Source organism: Hylobates moloch, unplaced genomic scaffold (assembly GCF_009828535.3).
Source record: "Hylobates moloch isolate HMO894 unplaced genomic scaffold, HMol_V3 SCAFFOLD_128, whole genome shotgun sequence".
Lineage (NCBI taxonomy): Eukaryota > Metazoa > Chordata > Mammalia > Primates > Hylobatidae > Hylobates > Hylobates moloch.
Genome location: NW_026652403.1, coordinates 1 through 20928, shown reverse-complemented (window position 1 = coordinate 20928; position 20928 = coordinate 1). Strand labels below are relative to the sequence as shown.

General features: G+C 39.7%; 1 protein-coding gene across 3 annotated transcripts in view; it reads left to right on the top strand.

Moving 5' to 3' along the window:
• Positions 1–20159, top strand: part of LOC116464028 (actin-binding protein WASF3) — a 68517-nt gene extending 48358 nt beyond the window's left edge. For 2 of the 3 annotated variants that reach the window (XM_032147299.3, XM_058434951.1), the window contains exons 3-7: positions 3567–3701; positions 6390–6543; positions 10757–10874; positions 15376–15551; positions 19874–20159. In XM_032147299.3, coding sequence (XP_032003190.1) covers positions 3567–3701; positions 6390–6543; positions 10757–10874; positions 15376–15551; positions 19874–20144 — 854 coding nt within the window. In that variant the 3' untranslated portion in view covers positions 20145–20159. Of the gene's footprint in view, positions 1–3566; positions 3702–6389; positions 6544–10756; positions 10875–15375; positions 15552–18852; positions 19020–19873 lie in introns of all 3 variants that reach the window. The other variant, XM_058434952.1, reaches the window with a different exon arrangement.
• Positions 20160–20928: the final 769 nt, after the last annotated feature.

Below are 20928 nucleotides of genomic sequence, written 5' to 3'. Positions count from 1 at the left end.
TGTTGTAGCATGTGTCAGAATTTCCTTCCTTTAAAGGCTGAATAATATTCCATTGTATGTGTGTACCACATTTTGTTTATCCGTTCATGTATTGATGGACACTCAGGTTCTTCCACCTCTGCTACTCTGAATAATGCTTCTGTGAACATAGGTATGCAAATGTCTCTTCACATCCTTGCTTGCACTTCTTTACGGGTGTATACTCAAGTAGAGTTGCTGGGTCATATGTTTAATTTTTGGGGGAACCACCACACAGTTTTCCACAGCAGTTGTACCATTATACATTCTCACCAACAGTGCACAGGGTTCTAATTTCTCCACATTCTTAACAACACTTTTCTGCGTTTTTGTTTTTTAAATAGTAGCATCCTAATGGGTATGAGAGGTGGTGGTGAGAGGGATTTCAGTCATTCTTAAAACTGTTAAAATGATTGAAATCATGGCAGATTTGTAAGAAGAGAAATGGTAGGTAAAACACTTGGGCTTTGGTCTGCCCCTGTGAGTGCTCAGGAGTGTCAGCTACTATTGTGAGGAAGGGGGTGCCCATGCATGAGGCAGAGGGAACAGCGCAGCTGTGCAGAAGCACAGAGTGTGAGGAAGTGGGAGAAGTGTGGGGCCGCAAGTAGGGCATTCTGGCTGGAGCACGAGGCAAGGGCAGAAATGAGGTGCGGCCAGTTAGAAAGGCTACTATTAAAATGTCAAAAAATAACAGATGTTGGCAATGCTCAGAGAAAAGGGAATGCTTACTTACTGTAAACATGGTGGGAATGTAAATTAGTTCAGCCACTGTGGAAAGGAGTTTGGAGATTTCTCAAAGAACTTAAAACAGAACTACCATTCCGTCCAGCAATTCCATTACTGAGTATAGACCCAAAAGAAGATGGATCATTTTACCAAAAAGACACATGCAGTCGTATGTTCATCACAACGCTATTTGCAGTAGGAAAGACATGGAATCCACCTGAGTACTCATCAATGGTGGATTGGATAAAGAAAATATGGTATATCATGGGATACTACACAGCCATAATAAAGAATGAAGTCATGTCTTTTACAGCAACATGGATGCAGCTGGAGGCCATTATTGTAAGAGAATTAACACAGGAACAGAAAACCAAATGCTGCATGTTCTCACTTATAAGTGGGAGCGAAGCACTGGGAACACATAGACATAAAAATGGGAACGATAGACACTGGGGACTACTGGATGGGGAGAGAGGGAGGGGGCAAGGGCCGACAAACTGTCTCTTGGATACTATGTTAACTGCCTGGGTATGGGATCATTCATCCCCCAAACTGCAGTGTCACTCAGTATACCCATGTAACGAACCTGCACATGCACCCTCTGAATCTAAGATAAAAGTTGACATTATTTTTTTAAAAACTGGGGAAAAAAAAGAAATGAATTGTGGTGCACAGGGCCTTCTGTGTCATACTGAGGGGCTTACTAGATTTTATCTTGAAATGACGGGGAGCAGTAAAGAATTTAAATAGAAATGACGTAGTCAGTTCTTTCTGTTAGATCATTTGGCAGCAGTGTGATGCATGGGTTCGGGGGTGGGAGGTGAATCTAAAAGCTATTGATGTAATTCAGGAGAGAAATGAGGGTTTGGGGCAAGATGGTGGTGGGTGTAGAAGGGACAAGACTTGGTGTTAAGTTAGCCATAGAGAGAGGGAGCTGTCACAATGACAGCATTTCTGGCTTGGGCTTCATTTTGGATGGTGGGTGCTTTTCAACATGGGGATGCAGATTTGAGGTAAGGTGAAAAGGAATTATATTTCAGCTTGTACAGGATTTGAGAATCTTAACAGACATCAATATGGAGATGTTCAGTAGCTAATTAGATAACAAGTCTGGAGCTCAGGAAAGAGTTCATAAAGTAATAAATGAGCATTAATTCTGGATGCCACAGCAGATACAGCATTTTAAAATGTATATAGTTTGTGTGAAGGCTTTATTTTTTTGCCTTTGTGGAACCATTTTGCATATTATGGGAATGGGAACTGTTGACAGAATTTTAAGTGAACACAGAAGACCATGCTATGGATATTGAGCTTTAAGAGAAGCAATTTAATGCTTAGCTGAAAGCTGAAATCTGGGTTTTTCTCTCCTTTTTTGGTGGGGGATGGGGTGCATGTTTATTGATTTATTCTTATTTTCTAAGAGAAATTCTTCTTGTTAAAACAGTTACACAGAATCTATGAAATTATACTAATTTTAAATTCATAAGAAGTCATTCCCAGTGTCTGGGTGTAATCATTTAAGCAGTAAAATATTTTAGTCCATTTCATTAAGTAGATAAAAAATTATCGAGTGTTTCATGGCATGAAATAATTCAGGAAGATTGCAGCCAAGGGAGTCCAGGGAACTATGTGATAAAAGCAGAGAACTAAAAGTTAGAAGACCATATTTTTGTTTCATCTGTTTCTGCCATGTACTAGCCATGGGATTTGGACGGATCACCTTTCTGATCCTCCGTTTAGTCAGCCAGAGAATGAAAACATTAACTTCCTGTTTACCTCCCAGGCTCACTTATTCATTGAACAGGTGTGTGCAGGAGGCATCACACAGGGCTAGGGCTGAAACATGGAACAGGCGGATTTCACAGTCTCATGGATTATAGCAAAGAGTACAGAAAGCGGCTGTGAAAGCAACATATAAACTATAAAGCACCACGAGAACTTTAGGGTTATTCTTAACTCTAATGAAGTTTTCTTCCTGGGAGGTTCAGGTTCTCTTCCTCATTTGAGTGATAAACCAATAGAAAATGAAAATAAAAAGAAGTGGTAGGTATCTCTGTCAGAAAAGTTAAGGTGAGATGTACCTTGCACACTCAGAGTAGGCAGCTATTTAATATTTGTTGCATGGATAAAGTAATGGTGTTAGGATTTGGAAATTCAGTGTGAGCAGATAATGATTCTTATCTTGCTTGTTGAATTTTCAGAAATGTTACATTTTAAGAAAAGTGGGAGTTATATCTAGCACTCAGAGGAATGTAGAAATGAGCCATGCAGAAAAATTTAACTCAGAATTCAAAATCTTGGTTTATAGAGAGTGCCTGAGTCAGCACTGTATACCTAGATTTCAAAATATTAATTAGAAGAATTTAATGCCATTAGAAAGTGTTAGGCACAAATAAGATATCTAATGTTTCTGATTGTGAATGAGATAAAATCCCAGATTTAAAGGCCAACATGATAATTGAATTATCTTGGGGAATAAGTGAAAGTTTGGTTCCTGAGATTGTATTTACACTTAAAGCATGAAAAATGAGAACTTAAGTTGCAGTTAGTGGGAAGCAACTTGAGAGATAGGTCATAGCAATAAAGATTCTATACTATCTGGGATATTTTAAAATTCTACAACATTGAGTCAGTTTCAGATTTATATGAGTATCTCTAATAAACTTCAAAAGTTCTAAAGGCCTTGGACTGTGACACTTTATTTTCGTACTCGTTTGCACAAAATCCCACATGTTGACAGGAATAATCACTGGTGAGGATGTGTGAGGGCCGCTTCATCAGCTCCCTAACAGATGGCCTTCTCCATTCATTTTATTCCACAGGCAAACATGCTGAAGACATATTTGGTGAGTTGTTTAATGAGGCTAACAACTTCTACATCAGAGCAAATTCTCTTCAAGACAGAATTGATCGCCTTGCTGTCAAAGTCACCCAGCTGGATTCAACAGTGGAAGAGGGTAGGTAATTGCCTGAAAGCAGTGAGCTAGAAGTGATTGTTGACAAGATGGTAGTAATTAATTGCAGTGTAATTACTGCTTTTTCCTTGGGGTGGCATGCTGGTATTTCATCTTGTCTTTCCTAGAAGAATAGTGAGGGGGAAAAACCTACAACTTTGGGTTAATTCACGATGAAAAGATTCATATCTGGTCTACCTCATAACTCTATACTCTTTTTTAAAAAATTACAAATACAGTATTTGTTTTAAAGGCTTCTTTGAATACAGTCGGTATTAGAAGCCCCAATTTAGGTTACTGACAGTTATTTTAAAAATAGTTTCTTACCTAAAAATTACAGAGCCACTCTAGAGATATGGTCCAACCGAGACAGTGTTACACATACCTTGTGTGACACAAGCACCTAGTGTTCTTAGGATTGATGCCTGTAAAATCCTGGTGATTCTGCTGATTTAAAAATTTTATTAACCTTCTCAGATACAGCATTTACCGAAGGCCTTTAGGCTGCAGGCTTTAAAATAATGTTAATATTGACAAGAATCTTATAGTTAACTGATAGTCATTTGATGATACACCCTGAAATTGTCGGTTTCAACAAAATTGAAACTATCAACGATCCCTTTTTTAAAATTTTACTTTCAGTATCTTGAATGAAAGACTGAGATTGAGCTGGAGAAAATATGCTAAAAAAGTACAAAATATACCACTTCATATTTATTTTGAGAAAAATATTTAGGTTAAAATTTAGTTTTACCTTTAAATAATGGCAGTTAACAATTTCTCTTGGTGCTTTGAAAAGATCCTAGTGTCTGATTTTTGCGCTATATCTATAGAGTAGTATTGGTAAAAATAATGCTTTTATTTTTAAAAAAAAGTAGTTGTGGAATTCATCTCTCATCATTTAAAAAATATATGTTGGCCAGGCGCGGTGGCTCACGCCTGTAATCCCAGCACTTTGGGAGGCCGAGGCGGGTGGATCACAAGGTCAGGAGATCAAGACCATCCTGGCTAACACGGTGAAACCCCGTCTCTACTAAAAATACAAAAAATTAGCCAGGTGAGGCGGCAGGCGCCTGCAGTCCCAGCTACTCGGGAGGCTGAGGCAGGAGAATGGCGTGAAGCCCGGGGGGCGGAGCCTGCAGTGAGCCGAGATCGCGCCATTGCACTCCAGCCTGGGCGACAGCGAGACTCGGTCTCAAAAAAAAAAAAAAAATGTTATCTCATGTTCAGGTCTTTTTCAAAGGTCAAAATTTGATTACTGAATTACAAATATAACAAAAATGTAGAACATTGATTTTAATATCCGTTATAGAAGCATTCTTACTCACTTTTCCAACAATAAGTATTAGTTGGTCTGTTCAGGTAAGGAATTCTTAACATCTTAAACCAGTCATTCACGTTTTAAATTAGCTATTCATCTTTCTTCAACTTTTTGTTGGCTGTTGCTTATGATAAATCTTACCCTGGAAAAGATTAATCTGTAAATTAAATTTTATGAGATTTTATAGTACATGTCATGTCTTTAAAATCCTTTTCCAAACAAGATTTTACCTTACTACTTTCCTTGCCATGGATGTTACAGTAGAAAAAATACTTGACTGACAGGAAGTCTGTATTCTATTTTGGTCTTGCCACTTTATTGCTGGAGATTTTGGAATCTTAACATTTCTGAAGCTCAGCTTCAGTGGTTGAATAAGTAGGTTAATAGCCTAGTCTGTCCACCTCAAAAAGTTTGACGAAAGTCAGATGAGTTGGCCAGGTGCGGTGGCTCACGCCTGAAATACCAGCACTTTGGGAGGCCAAGGCGGGGCGGATCATGAGGTCAGGAGATCGAGACCATCCTAGCTAACACGGTGAAACCCCGTCTCTACTAAAAATACAAAAAATTATCCGGGCATGGTGGCAGGCGCCTGCAGTCCCAGCTACTCGGGAGACTGAGGCAGGAGAATGGTGTGAACCCGGGAGGCGGAGCTTGCAGTAAGCAGAGATCGCGCCACTGCACTCCAGGCTGGGAAACAGAGCGAGACTCCGTCTCAAAAAAAAAAAAAAAAAGAAGAGAGAGAGAGTCAGATGAGTTAATAAATGAAATGTAAAGTGCAGTACAAGCACAAGAAAGAACTTTACCCAGCCCCGATTTTCTGAATCCTTAGTGTAATTTTGTATCATCAATCAAGCTACTTAATTTTTAGGACTAGATGCATGTTGAAAAGCTTTGCCATCTTTCCTTAATGTTTGTTTCAGAAAAACTTAATGTGTTATTTCCATTTGTGTAATTTTTGCGGAAGTATTTCCCACATGCATTATATTTAAACTAATGTTGTTTGAATGGTGTTTTCCTTAGGATATTCAAATCTGTGTATTTACATGCCTGTTACATTCATAACTATATTCCTATGTGATTTCTGAGAAATGCTATTTAAATAAAGAATGTTACTCTAGTATTAGGTTCAGTGAAATAATTAGATTACTAAAAAAAAAAAAAGCCATGATTTGACCTTATTTCATAGTGATAGCTATTATCTGTGAAAGGAAAGGAATGCACATGCTCTTAAGCGTGGTTTTAAATGGACAATAAAAAATATTATTTGGTTGTTCTAGGAGGTGTTTTTAATTGTGAGCCAAATGGTACTTACTTCTAAACAGTTAAAAATATTTCTATATAACTCAACTTGGGGGATTTTCTCTGAATAGTCTCACTACAGGATATCAACATGAAAAAAGCTTTCAAAAGTTCCACAGTCCAAGACCAGCAGGTGGTTTCAAAGAACAGCATTCCTAATCCTGTTGCTGATATTTACAACCAGAGTGATAAGCCACCGCCTCTGAACATCCTGACACCATACAGGTATAGTTTCATGCGTGCCAGAGCCTTTCCTTGAGATGAGGGGAGAGCTGGGCAGAGCTGGGAGCAAGCTGATGCATTGTGTGGGAATGTCCTTGATGGTTCATCTGGGTTAAAATGCAGAATTGCTTCAAACTTTGAAAATAATAATTGAATTATATACAATGAAACTACTCATATGGTACATAATTATTAAAGTTACAGTATTTCAGCATATTGATACGTTTAACAGTAGAAATGTGAGCTCTGATTTTAGCTTTTAGATGTAGCTACCTTAAGTAGAAGTGAGTAAGTTGCATACCAGTATTGTGTGTGGTTATGTTGTTGTTTTTAGATTCAAAGTCAATTTGAAAGGAACTGCATAATTCATTTATAATGCAGCAAAATACCTGTCTCAGCACTGCAGAGACATTTGCTATTTAATTCAGAAAAAAACGTATTCTGCAGTGTTAGGAGTTTTGAAGAGTGAAAATATAGTCAACAAATTAACCTTCTGTTACTGGAAAATGGTAGGACATGTTATCAGGACCAGACTTCCAAGAAAAACAATGGAAGATAAATAGTGCAAAAAAATAATATGAAGAGACTAACTAAAAATGCTCTTTCTAAACACCCCCTTGCCTTCTCCCAGCTCAGCACTTTCTTCCCATACCTGCTGTCACCTCCTGTCCCATATCCCTCTTTCATACACTGTCTGTCCGTCCCTTGTGGTATGTCCTGTCCTCTCCCCACCTCTGTGCCCTCCTGTGGAGCTCATTCTTTGGCCTCTGACAAGCACAGGCTGTGGTGACTAGTGGTCCTCACAGCCCCAGGCCAGCTCTCTGGTGATTCTCCTGTGAGAACCTTCCAGGAGCCTGCGAGTTCTCCACTTCCGTTACTACCCTCTCAGCAGTCCTGCCCTCAGGGGCCCTTTGGCTCGTCTCAGGGAATGCATAGAATTTTTCTTGGTCCGAATTCCTGTCCTTTCTCAGGGTCCACAGGGAGATGTTTGGAGCCATCCTTTGTTGCAGCTGTGCTGGGAAAATGCAGTTCAAACTGCACCACTTTCTTTCTGCACAGACAGGGAGAGGCTCTCAGAAAAACAGGCCAAACTGATGGCAGAGGAGCGAGATGCCACAGCTTTTTATGGAAAAAGTAGACTTTTTTGGAGGTTTTAGCACACTTATTTAAACAAATTAAAGATATGTGTGAATATAGCATTATAAGCCTAATATTTTAATTTATGGCTGTGCATTTGTTCAGTAGGCATTTTCCTGGGGCAGTTTCATTTTTACTTAGCACTGAAGCCTCAAACACAATGTAACATGTAGGCTTGCTCATGAAAACTTTCTACCTGCTGTTACTAAGAAACCTCACTGGAAATTCTGTTCTAAAGGAAAAAAATCAGATAACCCAATCAACCACTACATTGATTAATCTAGATCATGATAAAATATTTGCAGTGATTTATAGTTTTTAATTGCGTGAAAACTGATTTGACTTTCACATATGTGTGTGTGTGTGTGTGTGTGTGTGTGTGTGTGTATTCAGTCTTATGGAAAATAAAGCATATCTTTGACTTTTTTTTTTTTTTTTGAGATGGAGTCTCGCTCTGTTGCCCAGGTTAGAGTGCAGTGGCATGATCTCGGCTCACTGCAGCCTCCACCTCCCGGGTTCAAGCGATTCTCCTGCCTCAGCCTCCTGAGTATCTTTGACTTTTTAATAGTGTGTTTAAGGATAGCGGTGTCAGCTCAGATTTGCTTTTTCATTAATATAACAATATTTGGGGTATATAACATATAAACTTTCACATTTGAACTTAAATATGGCACTGTAACAATATTGTCTTAATATAAGAAGTACAAAGTGACTGAAAAAAAAAATTTTTTTTTTTTGAGACGAAGTTTTGCTTCACTCTTGTTGTCCAGGCAGGAGTGCAATGGTGCAATCTCAGCTCACTGCAACCTCTGCCTCCCAGGTTCAAGTGATTCTCCTGCCTCAGCCTCCCAAGTAGTTGGGATTACAGGCATGTGCCACCAAGCCTGGCTAATTTTTGTATTTTTAGTAGAGATGGGGTTTTACCATGTTGGTCAGGCTGGTCTCAAACTCCTGACCTCAAGTGATCCACCTGCCTCAGCCTCCCAAAGTGCTGGGATCATAGGCATAAGCCACCGCGCCCAGCCTAAGTGACTGAAAAATTAAGTGTTTAGAAGCTATAGGAAACAACCCATGCTGGAGAGGATGTGGAGAAATAGGAACGCTTGTACACTGTTGGGAGTGTAAATTAGTTCAACCATTGTGGAAGACAGTGTGGTGATTCCTCAAGGATCTAGAACTAGAAATACCATTTGACCCAGCAATCCCATTACTGGGTATATACCCAAAGGATTATAAAGCATTCTACTATAAAGACACATGCAGTATTGCAGCACTATTCACAATAGCAAAGACTTGGAACCAACCCAAATGCCCATCAGTGTTAGACTGGATAAAGAAAATGTGGCACATATACCCCATGGAATACTATGCAGCCATAAAAAAAGAATGAGGTCATGTCCTTTGCAGGGACATGGGTGAAGCTGGAAACCATCATTCTCAGCAGACTAACACAGGAACAGAAAAACACCACATGTTCTCACTCATAGTGGGAGTTGAACAGTGAGAACATATGGGCACAGGGAGGGGAACATCACACACCGGGCCTGTCGGGGGGTGAGGGACAAGGGGGAGGGATAGCATTAGGAGAAATACCTAATGTAGATGACGGGTTGATGGGTGCAGCAAACCACCATGGCACATATACCTGTGTAACAAACCTGCATGTTCTACACATGTATCCCAGAACTTAAAAGTATAATAATAAAAAAGAACATATCTGTTTATATTCTTGTCAAGGTTAACATTTGCTTACTTAAGTGAGTTCCTGCCTTCATTAAGGTACTGGCTCCATTTTTTAAAAAAGAAATGTACATCTATTATATGTCTTAAATTTTGCAGCTTTTTCTAGACCTCTACCTATATTCAAGGCCTTGGTATCTCAGGGAAACAAATTATCTTTCTCACAATAATGTTATTAATAAAATCTCTGTCATGCAGGTTGCCTATCAATTAGGAAACTAGGAGAAGAAAGGAAGGACATTAATAGTCAAAGGTTAAGTAAGGTATAGTGTGAGTTGCAATGGCTCTTTAGTGATTTTCAGACATAGCGACTAGAATAGCCCCATAGGCACCCAGGCCTTGGTATTTGATGGTAAGACACTTAACAGGAGATGGCATAGCAGGGGCTTTAATGACAGACCTTTGTTTTCTTCTGAACAATTCAATTAGCTTTCTTTGACTGTTTGGGCATAAACTCTCCTATACTCATTTAACTGATTTTGCTTCCCCTATGTTCCTTAATGACTCATTGAAATACTGATATGAAATAATATAAAATGTTCTGCCTCCTTTTGAAGGTAGTCTTCAAAAGCATTAATAGAAAACAGTGTTTACTTTGTATCATGATGGTTTTGATCATGACTATTGATTTATATGACAGCTTTGGACCTCTGCTAGCTGCAACATTGGTTTTATGATAAATGAGCTACTTATATGAAGACTTAAAATATTCTTTAGACCACAGTAATTGCCTGTGACAGTGCTTTAAAACGAAATGGCCACAGGTGAATAAAGTTTCTGTGTAGGTTACTTCCAGTTTGAAAATACATAGTTCATCACTGTTTTTCCTTACATTGATGCCCCATAAACATTTTGCTTCTTTCCTAATTGAACTTATAGATGTTGGGCAAACCTTATTGAGAAAAAGGGATAGAGTACTTACTAATTTTTATCCTAATGATATTGAAGCTCCAGTGTAGAGGTGAATGTGTTCTTACGAAGAATCCTTCCATCTCCATGTATAGCTCCATGTTGGAATAAGCAAAAAATTTCCTGAAGTAATTGAGGTATTATAAATTGCTGAATATGCGCCATGTTGTGATTTTTTTTTTCTGAGCAATTTTCTGTACTCGATTCTAAATTTGCAAGAGTACTTTTAACCTACAACAGGTTATTCTGCTATTTTATGTTTTCACATTTTTTCAAATAAGGAAACTTAAAGACTTAATATGTGTAGGAGAGTTTAAGTGCCCCACGTAGATATTATAATCTCATGAGTTCAAATCAAGTTAACGTTAACCTACATATACAAGTCTCTAACAATCTTTTCTTCCCTGACTTACAATACATTGATTTGTAGAGATGACAAGAAGGATGGGCTGAAGTTCTATACTGATCCTTCCTATTTCTTTGACCTCTGGAAAGAAAAAATGCTGCAGGACACAGAAGACAAAAGGAAAGAGAAAAGGCGTCAAAAGGTAAATAATTTCAGTATGGGAAATGTGCATATCAGTGTTTAAAGGAGATTCTTGTTTAGAAATAGTAAATTATTTAAATGGTTGAGATATTGGATATAGTGCTGAAATTTTTTTAGAGGTTGCATTTGTCACAAAAGATCCTGACAATTCAGTCTAACACAATAATACTGTTTTCAATAAATACTGATTTGTTCTCCGGCACTTGCTTTGCTTTAACAAAAGTAGTTCCTAAACTTTGTTTTGTTACCATGTTTTAGTAACTCCTCTCCTATGTTCTCAAATTTTCGTAAAGCAGTCAGTATTCCATATCAGATACAATGATCATGCAGCACAATGATGTGCTTTTGTCTTTTAACATTTTTAATTGTTGGGTTGCCTTCTAGCTGTAATTAAAATCTTGGCGAGATGTTCACATGGGATTGAGAGGCATATATGATTTGCACGTTCAGGGGATAGGATTTACTGAAAATGAACCTCCCTTTAAGGGGTAGGGGTAGGAAGAGAATTGCAAGTCTGAAGGTTGAGAAATATCTGCATGCATTGCAAGCAGTCTTCAAAGGAGAAGCCCACTCTACTCAGGTTAAGGGATTTGTGTTTTGAAAATTGTTCGTTTTGGGCCCAGAAATTAGACTTAGGCCACTGAGAGGAATAATTCTCTAACGGCAAGTATTTGTTAATATTTTTATATGTCAGCTGTATTTAAAAATGACCATCCAGTTTGCTTGACAGATTAGAGCGCTTTATTTAGGAGAAATGCTTGGCATTTTGTGAGTTCATAGCCTTAGGGTTTTGAGGCATTGAGTTGTGTTGGCCCAGTAGGAGTGACAGTTTGGTTTGGAGGAGAATTTGAAAATCGAAAACAGCATTTAAGGAAGGGGAACATGAGAACAGTTTGCAGACTGTGCTGTTGTAAGATACCACGGCTGGTTCCAGGAAAGAGGATGCAAAGGACTTGGTCATACACAGTCTTCTTGTGCTCTTGGCTTTGGGAGATTTAATTGGGATATATCTTGGAAAAGTTGCTAGGTTTTGCAGAGTATTCAAGTGAAGAAAAAAGAAAGATACCAATCTTTTGAGTGGAAAAGGAACAAATATTTAAAAAGCATATTTACCTTAATCCTCATGCTTTTTTATAGTTACAGGGGAAAATGCTGGGGCTTACTTGCCTTTAAAATGTGCCCGTTTTTTTAAAAGGCCTTCTAGGTTTCCTTTCTCAATGATGCTTTTGGCAAAACTGTTTAATTTTTTGCCACTCTTCTTGAAGGGGAAACAATTTTTATGTATGAATATTGTGTCTTTAAAATCACTTGTTATTTCCTGGGCTGTTTAATCTCATTCTACCTTCCTCAAACACATAAAATTCTGATAAGAATTTCTTTCATTCACTTATATAATGACTTGATGTTGAATGCCTTCTAAATGCTGGATAAACAGTGGCAAAAAAAAACAGGATTACCACCCTCATGGAGAGGACAGTATAGTGAGAGACACAGGCCTTAAATAGTCATGCAGCCCTCGGAAATGCAGAAAGAGGGAGAGAAGTTTCAAAATGTTCATATAGGCCCGCTTCATATGGAAATAGAAAATGAGGCAAGATATTCTTTATTTCCCAGGATTTCAGAAACCCAAATCACACTCAGTTTGCAGTTGACAAATCTGAAGGAAAAATTAGTTTAGAAAATTTGGGGATTAAAAAAACCACGTTTTTGAACTTTGTTTCCTTTAGTTTGATGCTTTAAAAACACTAAAAACTTAATTACACAAATAAATAAGAAGTTTTAAATATGTAGTTACACTATTGGTAAGTGTAGTGAAGGAAAAGTACAGAGCACTCTGAGTGAGATGACCTGGTGTGTGACAGTGTACATGCAGTGAGGGGTCAAGGAAAACCTCTCTAAGGAGGTGTCATGCAGGCTGGGTTCCAAGAGAGGGTAGCAGAAGTTAGCTCAACTGTGGGAGGGTGCTACGGGGAGGCTGGAGAGGTGGGGGGCAGATGAGGTGGTGTGCTTCCGAATTGAGGAGGCTTCTAGGTAGCAGTGTCTAGGATCATGCTGGGGGAGGAACCAGTTTGGCAGCTTCTAAGGATTTTAATGTAGGCCAGTGTAGCTGGATCCTGGATTCATCACTGTTCATATTCTTTCATGTTTGGTTCGCATGTGCTTGTGTGTCCTGTGTGCATGTTGATAGGTAGATTTGGAGGCTGAACCATGGTGAAGAAAGTTGCAAATATCGTAACACTTCATCCCTGAATTTGTCAGCATGCATCTTTTAAAAAGTAAGGGGAATAGTTATTCATTATTGTTAACACGATGGTTCTTAATCAGGATGCATATTGGAATCACATTGAAATCTTCCTCCCCCACTTTTTTCCTTTGGTTTTTCAAAGTACGCACCCAATACATGCTGGTTGTAAAATGCTCAAATAGCACTCCCTTCCCTGGGAGTACCTAGCCACGGTTAACAGCTTGGTGTGCATCTTTTAAGACCTTTTAGCATTCATAAATACGTGCATAAACATTACAAAGTATTTGTGTATACATAGTTGTACTACATATGACTTACGTACACGCACTGACATTATTAAAAATGTACTTCATTCTTTTTAATAGTTGTGTAGTCTGAAACATAAATGCTTCATAAATTAGCCATTACTGTTGCTCTTACAGTACTGCAGTGGTTATCCCTCTACTTAGGTGCAGATAATTCTTCAGGATAAATTTGTAGAAGTTGAATTGCTCTTATTGAAGAGAATGTGAATTTTAAATTTTGAAAGATAGAATTATATTGCCCCTAATCTTTAAAAGACTGAAAAACTAGTTTATATTCTTACCAGGCCTTCTCCAGTCCTGGATATTACTTTCTTTTTGATGAAAGATTGAATGTGTTACATCTTCTCATATGCTTATTAACCATTTCTTTATCTTCTGTGAATTTCATGTTCACATCCTCTATGGATCCATGACTAAAGCCTCCTGGATGCCTCTGAAAACGGTCCAGTTTTCTGTCTTCACCACACCCTTGGGCCACCTGCTGTTCTTTCACCCTATACCCACTTAGTAGCTTTCTCACTTGTGTCCCTATCTTCCCTCTTTTAATTTGTTTTGTGTAATACAGAGAGATCTTCTCCAATGCCTTTTCAGCATGTCAGCCTTCCCTTCTCGTTCTTTAATGGATTCGCATTGCTGTTGGGATAAAGGCCTCCAAGGTCTTCCTGCCTTTCAGATCTTGGGCCATTCACCCCAATGTACCATTTACCTTCTTTTATTTTTCTGAGTGCAGTGCTATCCTCCTCCCCAGAGCCCTCGCACAGTCTGTCCTCTCCTCTTGGCATGCACCTGACCCATATACTCCTCTGCAGAATTGATGCCACTTTCAATACACTTTCAATACTCTCAGTCATTCCAGGATGCCTCCCTGACTTCCAAACGAGACACACACACACACACACACACACACACACACACACACACACACACGTATATATTTAAACATAAAAATATATTTGTAAAAATAAATACATTTATTTTTATAATACATTTATAATAGTACATTTATTTGTGTCCTCTTGGGGACTGCAGGCTGCATGAGAGCAGATGCCATGTCTGTGTGTGTGTGTGTGTGTTTGTTTGCCATTTGTGTTGTCAGTGCCTGGCGCAGTACCTCGGGCATAGCACTAGAAGTTCATGCTTGCTGCCTGGCTGTGGATTTGATCATTTAGCCAGCATGTATTGAGTGTGTATTCTGTGTAAAAACAGTATGTTGAGATACCATAAGACAAGAGGGAAACATAGGAAATAAAGACACATGATTCTCATCCTTAAAGATCATAAAATTTTATGAAGGAGGCAGGAAAAACTTACAGGCACACGTAGGAATAACTTCTCACCTTTCAAGAAGCACCTGTTTAAGAACTAAGTATTTGTTGAATGAAACATTTTCTGGCCAGGTAGGGCTAGAGGAAGAATGGTGCTTTTTATGAGCAGGTAAGTTTTTATCTTGCTTAATTTTGTGTTAAACTATTTACAGGATTCACTTATTCTGTAATCTTTTAGAAATTGGGAACAGAATGTTTTGAATTATTTTCTTTGAAAGATAATTGTATGTTAAGAAGTCAGTCAAAATTGTGTGGTGGCGGGAAATAATTTCTCTTTATGATGTTTCCAGGTCGTTCACCCGTATAATATAGATCTGAAAGACCTTGCTTAGGTTTAAAACAAGTTACAAGCATATTCAAGTGAAAGTTTTTTTACTTTAATGAAAACGATGGTAAGCAGCTCTTAACAGTTGTAGCAGGGTAACTTTTTGTTGATTCTGTTTTGTTGGTTCTGTTGGGTAAGAGGAGTACACTGCTTTAGAGTTTCTGTAACATTAGGGTAATCGAAATGCGAATGTGTCTTGTCTGTTCATCAGGCATGGGCCTTGTGCATTATAACTGCATTTAACCAGCTGTTTTCCTTTCCCTTCTGTCTTGGCATGCTCTCTTTCCTTTCCTGGACATCAGGAGCAAAAGCGTATAGATGGCACCACCCGTGAGGTGAAAAAGGTTAGAAAAGCCAGAAACAGGCGCCAGGAGTGGAATATGATGGCATATGACAAAGAGCTTAGACCCGACAACAGGTTGTCTCAGAGTGTGTACCACGGAGCGTCTTCCGAGGGATCCCTGTCCCCAGATACTAGGTGTGTGTGTGTCACTGCTCCCTCAGCCCCGATGCTTGGGCCACTGGGTACTACCTGGTTTTATTATCATTTGAAATGCACCAATAGCTTCAGGGTTTATATGGCCCTCGATGTCTTAAGATTTTCCTTAAAAATTGTTTATCTGTATTTTGATTTTGAAATAATACTTGAAGACAGTGTTATTTTACATTGGGTTCCTTTGATTTTAGAAAATCTCTCTGACTTAAAATGTATTGTAGAGTTCATCTAGATGTAGTGTTGTAACACTGATTCTGAATTTGGGGTATTTGCTTATGACTTAAGTTTTTACTTTAATAATCATTTAATCCTTTCTCTTAGCATGGAATGTTGAATTTCCTTTGCCACTTGGTATCTAAAAATGATTGGTAGGTGGTAAAGTAACTAAGGAGTACCTTCATTGTTCCCTTTAGTAACCCTTTGAAAAAATGATGAACAAAAGAGAGATTTACTTCTTATTTCAGATAACTTATATATTCTAATTTCAGGAGAAGAATTCTATTGGCGTTTACTTAAAAATTTATTAGCAGTTAAGTAAAAATATTTCTTGCAGGCGTGAATGATGTGGTCATTAAGTCACACTTGTCACCAAAGGCATTCATTGAACAACAGGAAATGACTAGTCAATTTTAACTAAGTTTGATTCAGTTTTCTGTTTCTGCTTTTGTAAAGTTGTAGTCTTTCATTTGCATAAACTCTCATCGGCATTTAAAAATTTGAATAGAGAATTCTTACAGTATGTGATCAAGAATGTTTCAAAACAGCAGTAACCTGGACTTTGGGTTATATCTGTGTCCTTTTTTTCTACCTTTGTACAACTCAGTGTTTAGCCCAAACTCTTAACGTATTACGTGCCTTCAGTGTTCCCACCCCAGAAGGTCTGTAAGTCACTGGGAGGATGTGAGGCAAGTTCTGGTAATTTTTCTGTACAAACTTTCATTTGTTAAATATCAGAGAATTATTGGAGCTTTAACTGAGTTTTAGTCTCATTTGAATTTTAGTGTGAGTTTATTTCTATAGAAAGTAGGAATTATAACACAGTTCTGCTCATAGTTCTTTGGGTGGGGAGGAATGTATGAACATAATAGCTCCCTTGATGTCAATCTGCTTTTTTGTTTTTTTCTAAATAATTTAGCTATGATTGTTTACTCGTGCAAAACGTATACTTTGTTTTTATCCTATATAGACTTTTCAAAAATAGATGCAGATGGGAAAATGATGGATTTTTAAAAATCAGTTGAATGATATTCCTTCTAGCATCTAAGATTATTCCATATTGGGTATAAAATGGATGGTTATTCAGATATAGTCTGCCTTTGTATTTATGTTGCTTACATACATCTGCATTTCTCTTAATTTTCAAAAAATAAGTCTGATTGTTTCATTTCTTCAGAATTCCTTTTGTTGTCTCCTACTATTTCCCATGGCTTCTTACTATTTGCGTACATTATTTACTATCAGATAAATAGATTATAACTCATCATTGTATGGGATGATAACCCTTAATTTAGAAATTTTTATTTTTTTTACTACAGTGTGTCACTTTTTTATTATAAAATAAGACATGCTTATTATATCTGGAAGTTACAGGAAAAAATTAAAATGAAGTATGATCTGTAGTCTCACCATCCAGAGAAACCGTTGTATGCATTTTAGTGTATTTCTCTTTAGTCTTTTTCTATACATGTGTTTCTTTTTTCTTTTAGAAAATTGGAGTCATGCCATGTTTTCTTTCTTTTGACTTTTAGAAATTATATCGCATGTTTTAGGTATTATTTAGAAACATGATTTTTAATGATTGTATCCGCTCATCTGAGTGCATCCAAGATACTGAGGGAAGTTTAAATACCAGGTTTCGTGGTGTGTGTATATGCTGTTATATAAGTAATAATACTGTAACCCATCTTACATTTTTGCTCTCTCTCTAGATTGTTAGGAATGGCTTGTTCTTGAGCCTGAATTTAAGATGAGCACTGGGAAGTGCTTGCCTGCTGTATGACCAGCTCTCTGTCACTGCCACTCAGGGAGTCGCACACCTCCATGCCCGATTGTCCTTTTTTCTCATCCAGTTCTGGGCCCTGGTGCAGATCTCTGGCTGCCCGCCTGTCTACCCAAAAAACCCTGGGGGATTTATTGACCTCTCACACTGAGTCTCTGCTGCTGTGCCTACTTCCTCCTGTGTGGTGTCATCTCTGGCCCTCCCGGCCCTTCTCCTCCCCTGTCAGTGTTGTCTCCGGCCCTCCCAGCCCTCTTCCTCCTCATCCCGTGTCGGTGTCATCTCCGGCCCTTCTGGCCCTCCTCCTCCCATCGTCCTCGGCCCTCCCAGTGCTCTTCCTCCCGTGTCAGTGTCGCCTCTGGCCCTCCCAGTCCTCTTTTCTGTAATAGGTGATCACTGACCATCGTGAGGCCTCGAGATCTCCACTCACCTCCACCTTGGCCGTGCGTCTGCAGCTGGTTTCTGCCTCCCCACTGGGAGTGGGGCTCATCTCCAGCAGCTGCCTGCTCCTCCCTCCTCCTCCTGCCTGCTGGCAGAACCTTTTCTGTGGTCCTTCCCTCTTCAACTGACCAGTCTCCTCTTCCCCCAGCCCCCGTCCTCCTGATGGGCACCCTTCATCAGGGTTCTGCCCTGTAGAAATCTCTGGTTTCTACTTCAGATATTTATTATGTCTTCTTTCACTTCTGCCTCCATCTGGTTAGCCCCTTTTCCTTGCTTCCTTTCTACCCTGTGTTTCAAGGCTCCTTGACAGGGATAGCCCGCCAGTTATGCCACAGTATTTATAGTTTCCTGCCCTCATCTCATCAGAAAGCTGTCCATATTTGGCTGGAGAACTCTGTTTCCTTTAAAAGATTGCACTGTAAGCCAGTGACTCGTAGTCATGCACAGAGTCAAGCACACATCATCAGTGTCTCCAAGGGTTATAGGTATTTACATTTTTAAAATACTCTAAATCTAAATACAGGTCAGGTCCTTCCCCCATTAAATATATTTTTAAGTCATTTGCTAGCAGCTCACTTAGTTCAAAAGACATAATCAGAAGTGCACCATAATCCAGAATTCATGCTGCAATTAGGGAAGAAAATAATGAGTAGTTATTAGTTGTTACACTTCAATTAAGGAAGGAAAAAGGAAAAGAAGCTGTCTCTTCTCATTTAGAAGGCTTTTCTGTGCCACACGGTGCCCCAGTTAAGAAAAGCTACCCACTGGAATCCCAAAGATGGAAATGCAGCGTGCGTCTTCCCTGCTCCCTCAGCACCCCCAATGTGTGTTTGGTATTTCCTTCAGAGAGAGAAACACAAGCTGAACCCTAACAGAAACCAGCAAGTAAATGTGAGAAAAGTCAGAACAAGAAAAGAAGAGTGGGAGAGAAGGAAAATGGGCATTGAGTTTATGAGTGATGCAAAGAAACTGGAGCAGGCAGGGAGCGCCAAAGAGGACAGAGTGCCCAGCGGGTTTGTTGTTCTGCTTTCTTTGGGTTCCCAGACTCAGGCTGCCCCTGCTTCCGCCGCCATGAGAGGATGTACAGCCCCTCCTGGCCACATGTCCCGTAACCTGAGCCAGGAGCGTGTGACTGTCTTACTAACGCCCACGGTGCTGCCGGGCTGCCACACTTGGGTCCTTCCTCTCCTCCTGAGGGCTTAACAGGAATCCCGTCCCTGCACCCCATGTCTCACTCAGCTCTGCTCCACTAATCCAAGATCTCTTCCCTTTCGGAGTTTCACACCCAGTGTGTGTGCAAAGAAAACTATGGAAAGAAGGCCTTTCCATAGTGTACCGCATTGCTTTCTTCCCTTTTTGTTAAATACCTTTCTTCTGTTCAAGAAAAATATGATTCACTCTACTGCATTCTCGATTTCTTTTCCTGTTCTTACTGTTAATATTTATCCAGTTCACCTGCCATTTTATATTTTCTAATTATATGCTGTCAGTTTCATTGCCACTGAAATCTTCTGTCTTATATCCTGTTTCTAAATGGAATGGTTTCTCTCGTAGCCTTCTTTCTTAGAGAAAACGTATGCTGAAATACTGTGAAAAGGAGGCTCTGCTGTTTCCTGCTTGCCGGTCTGTCTGACTTATTCACTTCAAAGCTGTGAATCTGAATCCATGTAACACTGGGGCTTGCTGCCGACTTATAATAATTATGTTGTTGCTTGGAATCTCACGGGGCTAGACCTAGTTGATAGTAAAGCAAATTAATATCTGATTTTTGTGTATTAGCAATGTTATTATTCAAATACATCCATGTGCCTGTTAGCCGACAATTTTTAACTTAAAATTTCCCCCACCTCTTGTTTTCAAATGCCAGGTCACATGCGTCGGACGTTACGGATTACTCTTACCCGGCTACTCCCAACCATTCTTTGCACCCCCAGCCGGTGACCCCTTCCTACGCAGCTGGTGACGTGCCACCACACGGGCCTGCAAGCCAGGCTGCGGAGCATGAGTACCGGCCCCCATCTGCCTCGGCGAGGCACATGGCCCTCAACAGACCTCAGCAGCCGCCACCCCCACCTCCCCCTCAGGCCCCAGAGGGGTCCCAGGCCTCTGCACCGATGGCTCCAGCAGACTACGGGTAACTTAGCGTGCCTTGTACCCTAATCCCTACTGGCCTTGCATTTGAATCTTGCTCTGTGTGATAGGAGAATTTTAACTCTGGTATTTTAGAGGCCAGGATAGAGTCAAGGATGACTGGATGTAGATACTAGCAACTCTAACATTCTGTGTGAAATAAAGCAGGTGCAGCATAAGCTCAGACTTACAGTTGAGTCTCAAGCCACACTGTGCATGCATGTGTGTTCCCTCACACACACTCTGGGTGTTTGAATGGCTCTTTAAGCCAAGGCATTGATAAAGGGTATTAAGTGCTGATTTTGTGAACCTGTCCCAAACCCTCAAGTTTCTGGACACATCCTGGGTGGACCACAGAAAGTTGTTATCACAGACGAGAAGACTACACCATGCAGCTCCTGTGCCTCATTTCTCAGACTTGACCAAAATCTGCTTTCGTGACCTCTGACCACCCAGACATCATTCTGCCCCAGGCCCTCCTGTTTCCTGAGAAGTAGAATTCAGAGACCATCATGTTCAGGCGTTTATCAATTTAGGCACCCACGTCTCTTTTTTTTTGGCATTACCCTAGTCTTTAAAGACTTCATTCCTCAGAGTTGGTACCCAGGAAAGTTACCGTGGGTTGGTGTCCACTGCTAACACGTGTCTGTGCACCCCTGTCTGAATGACAGTCCTGCTCTCAGAAGTGCTCTCCCTGGCCACGCATGCCAAGTCAGGATCCCCAGAGTGGCTTGAGGCTGTGTCGGGCCAAGAGAGGGCCCATGGTCCAGTTAGTTTGGAAGACCCTTGACT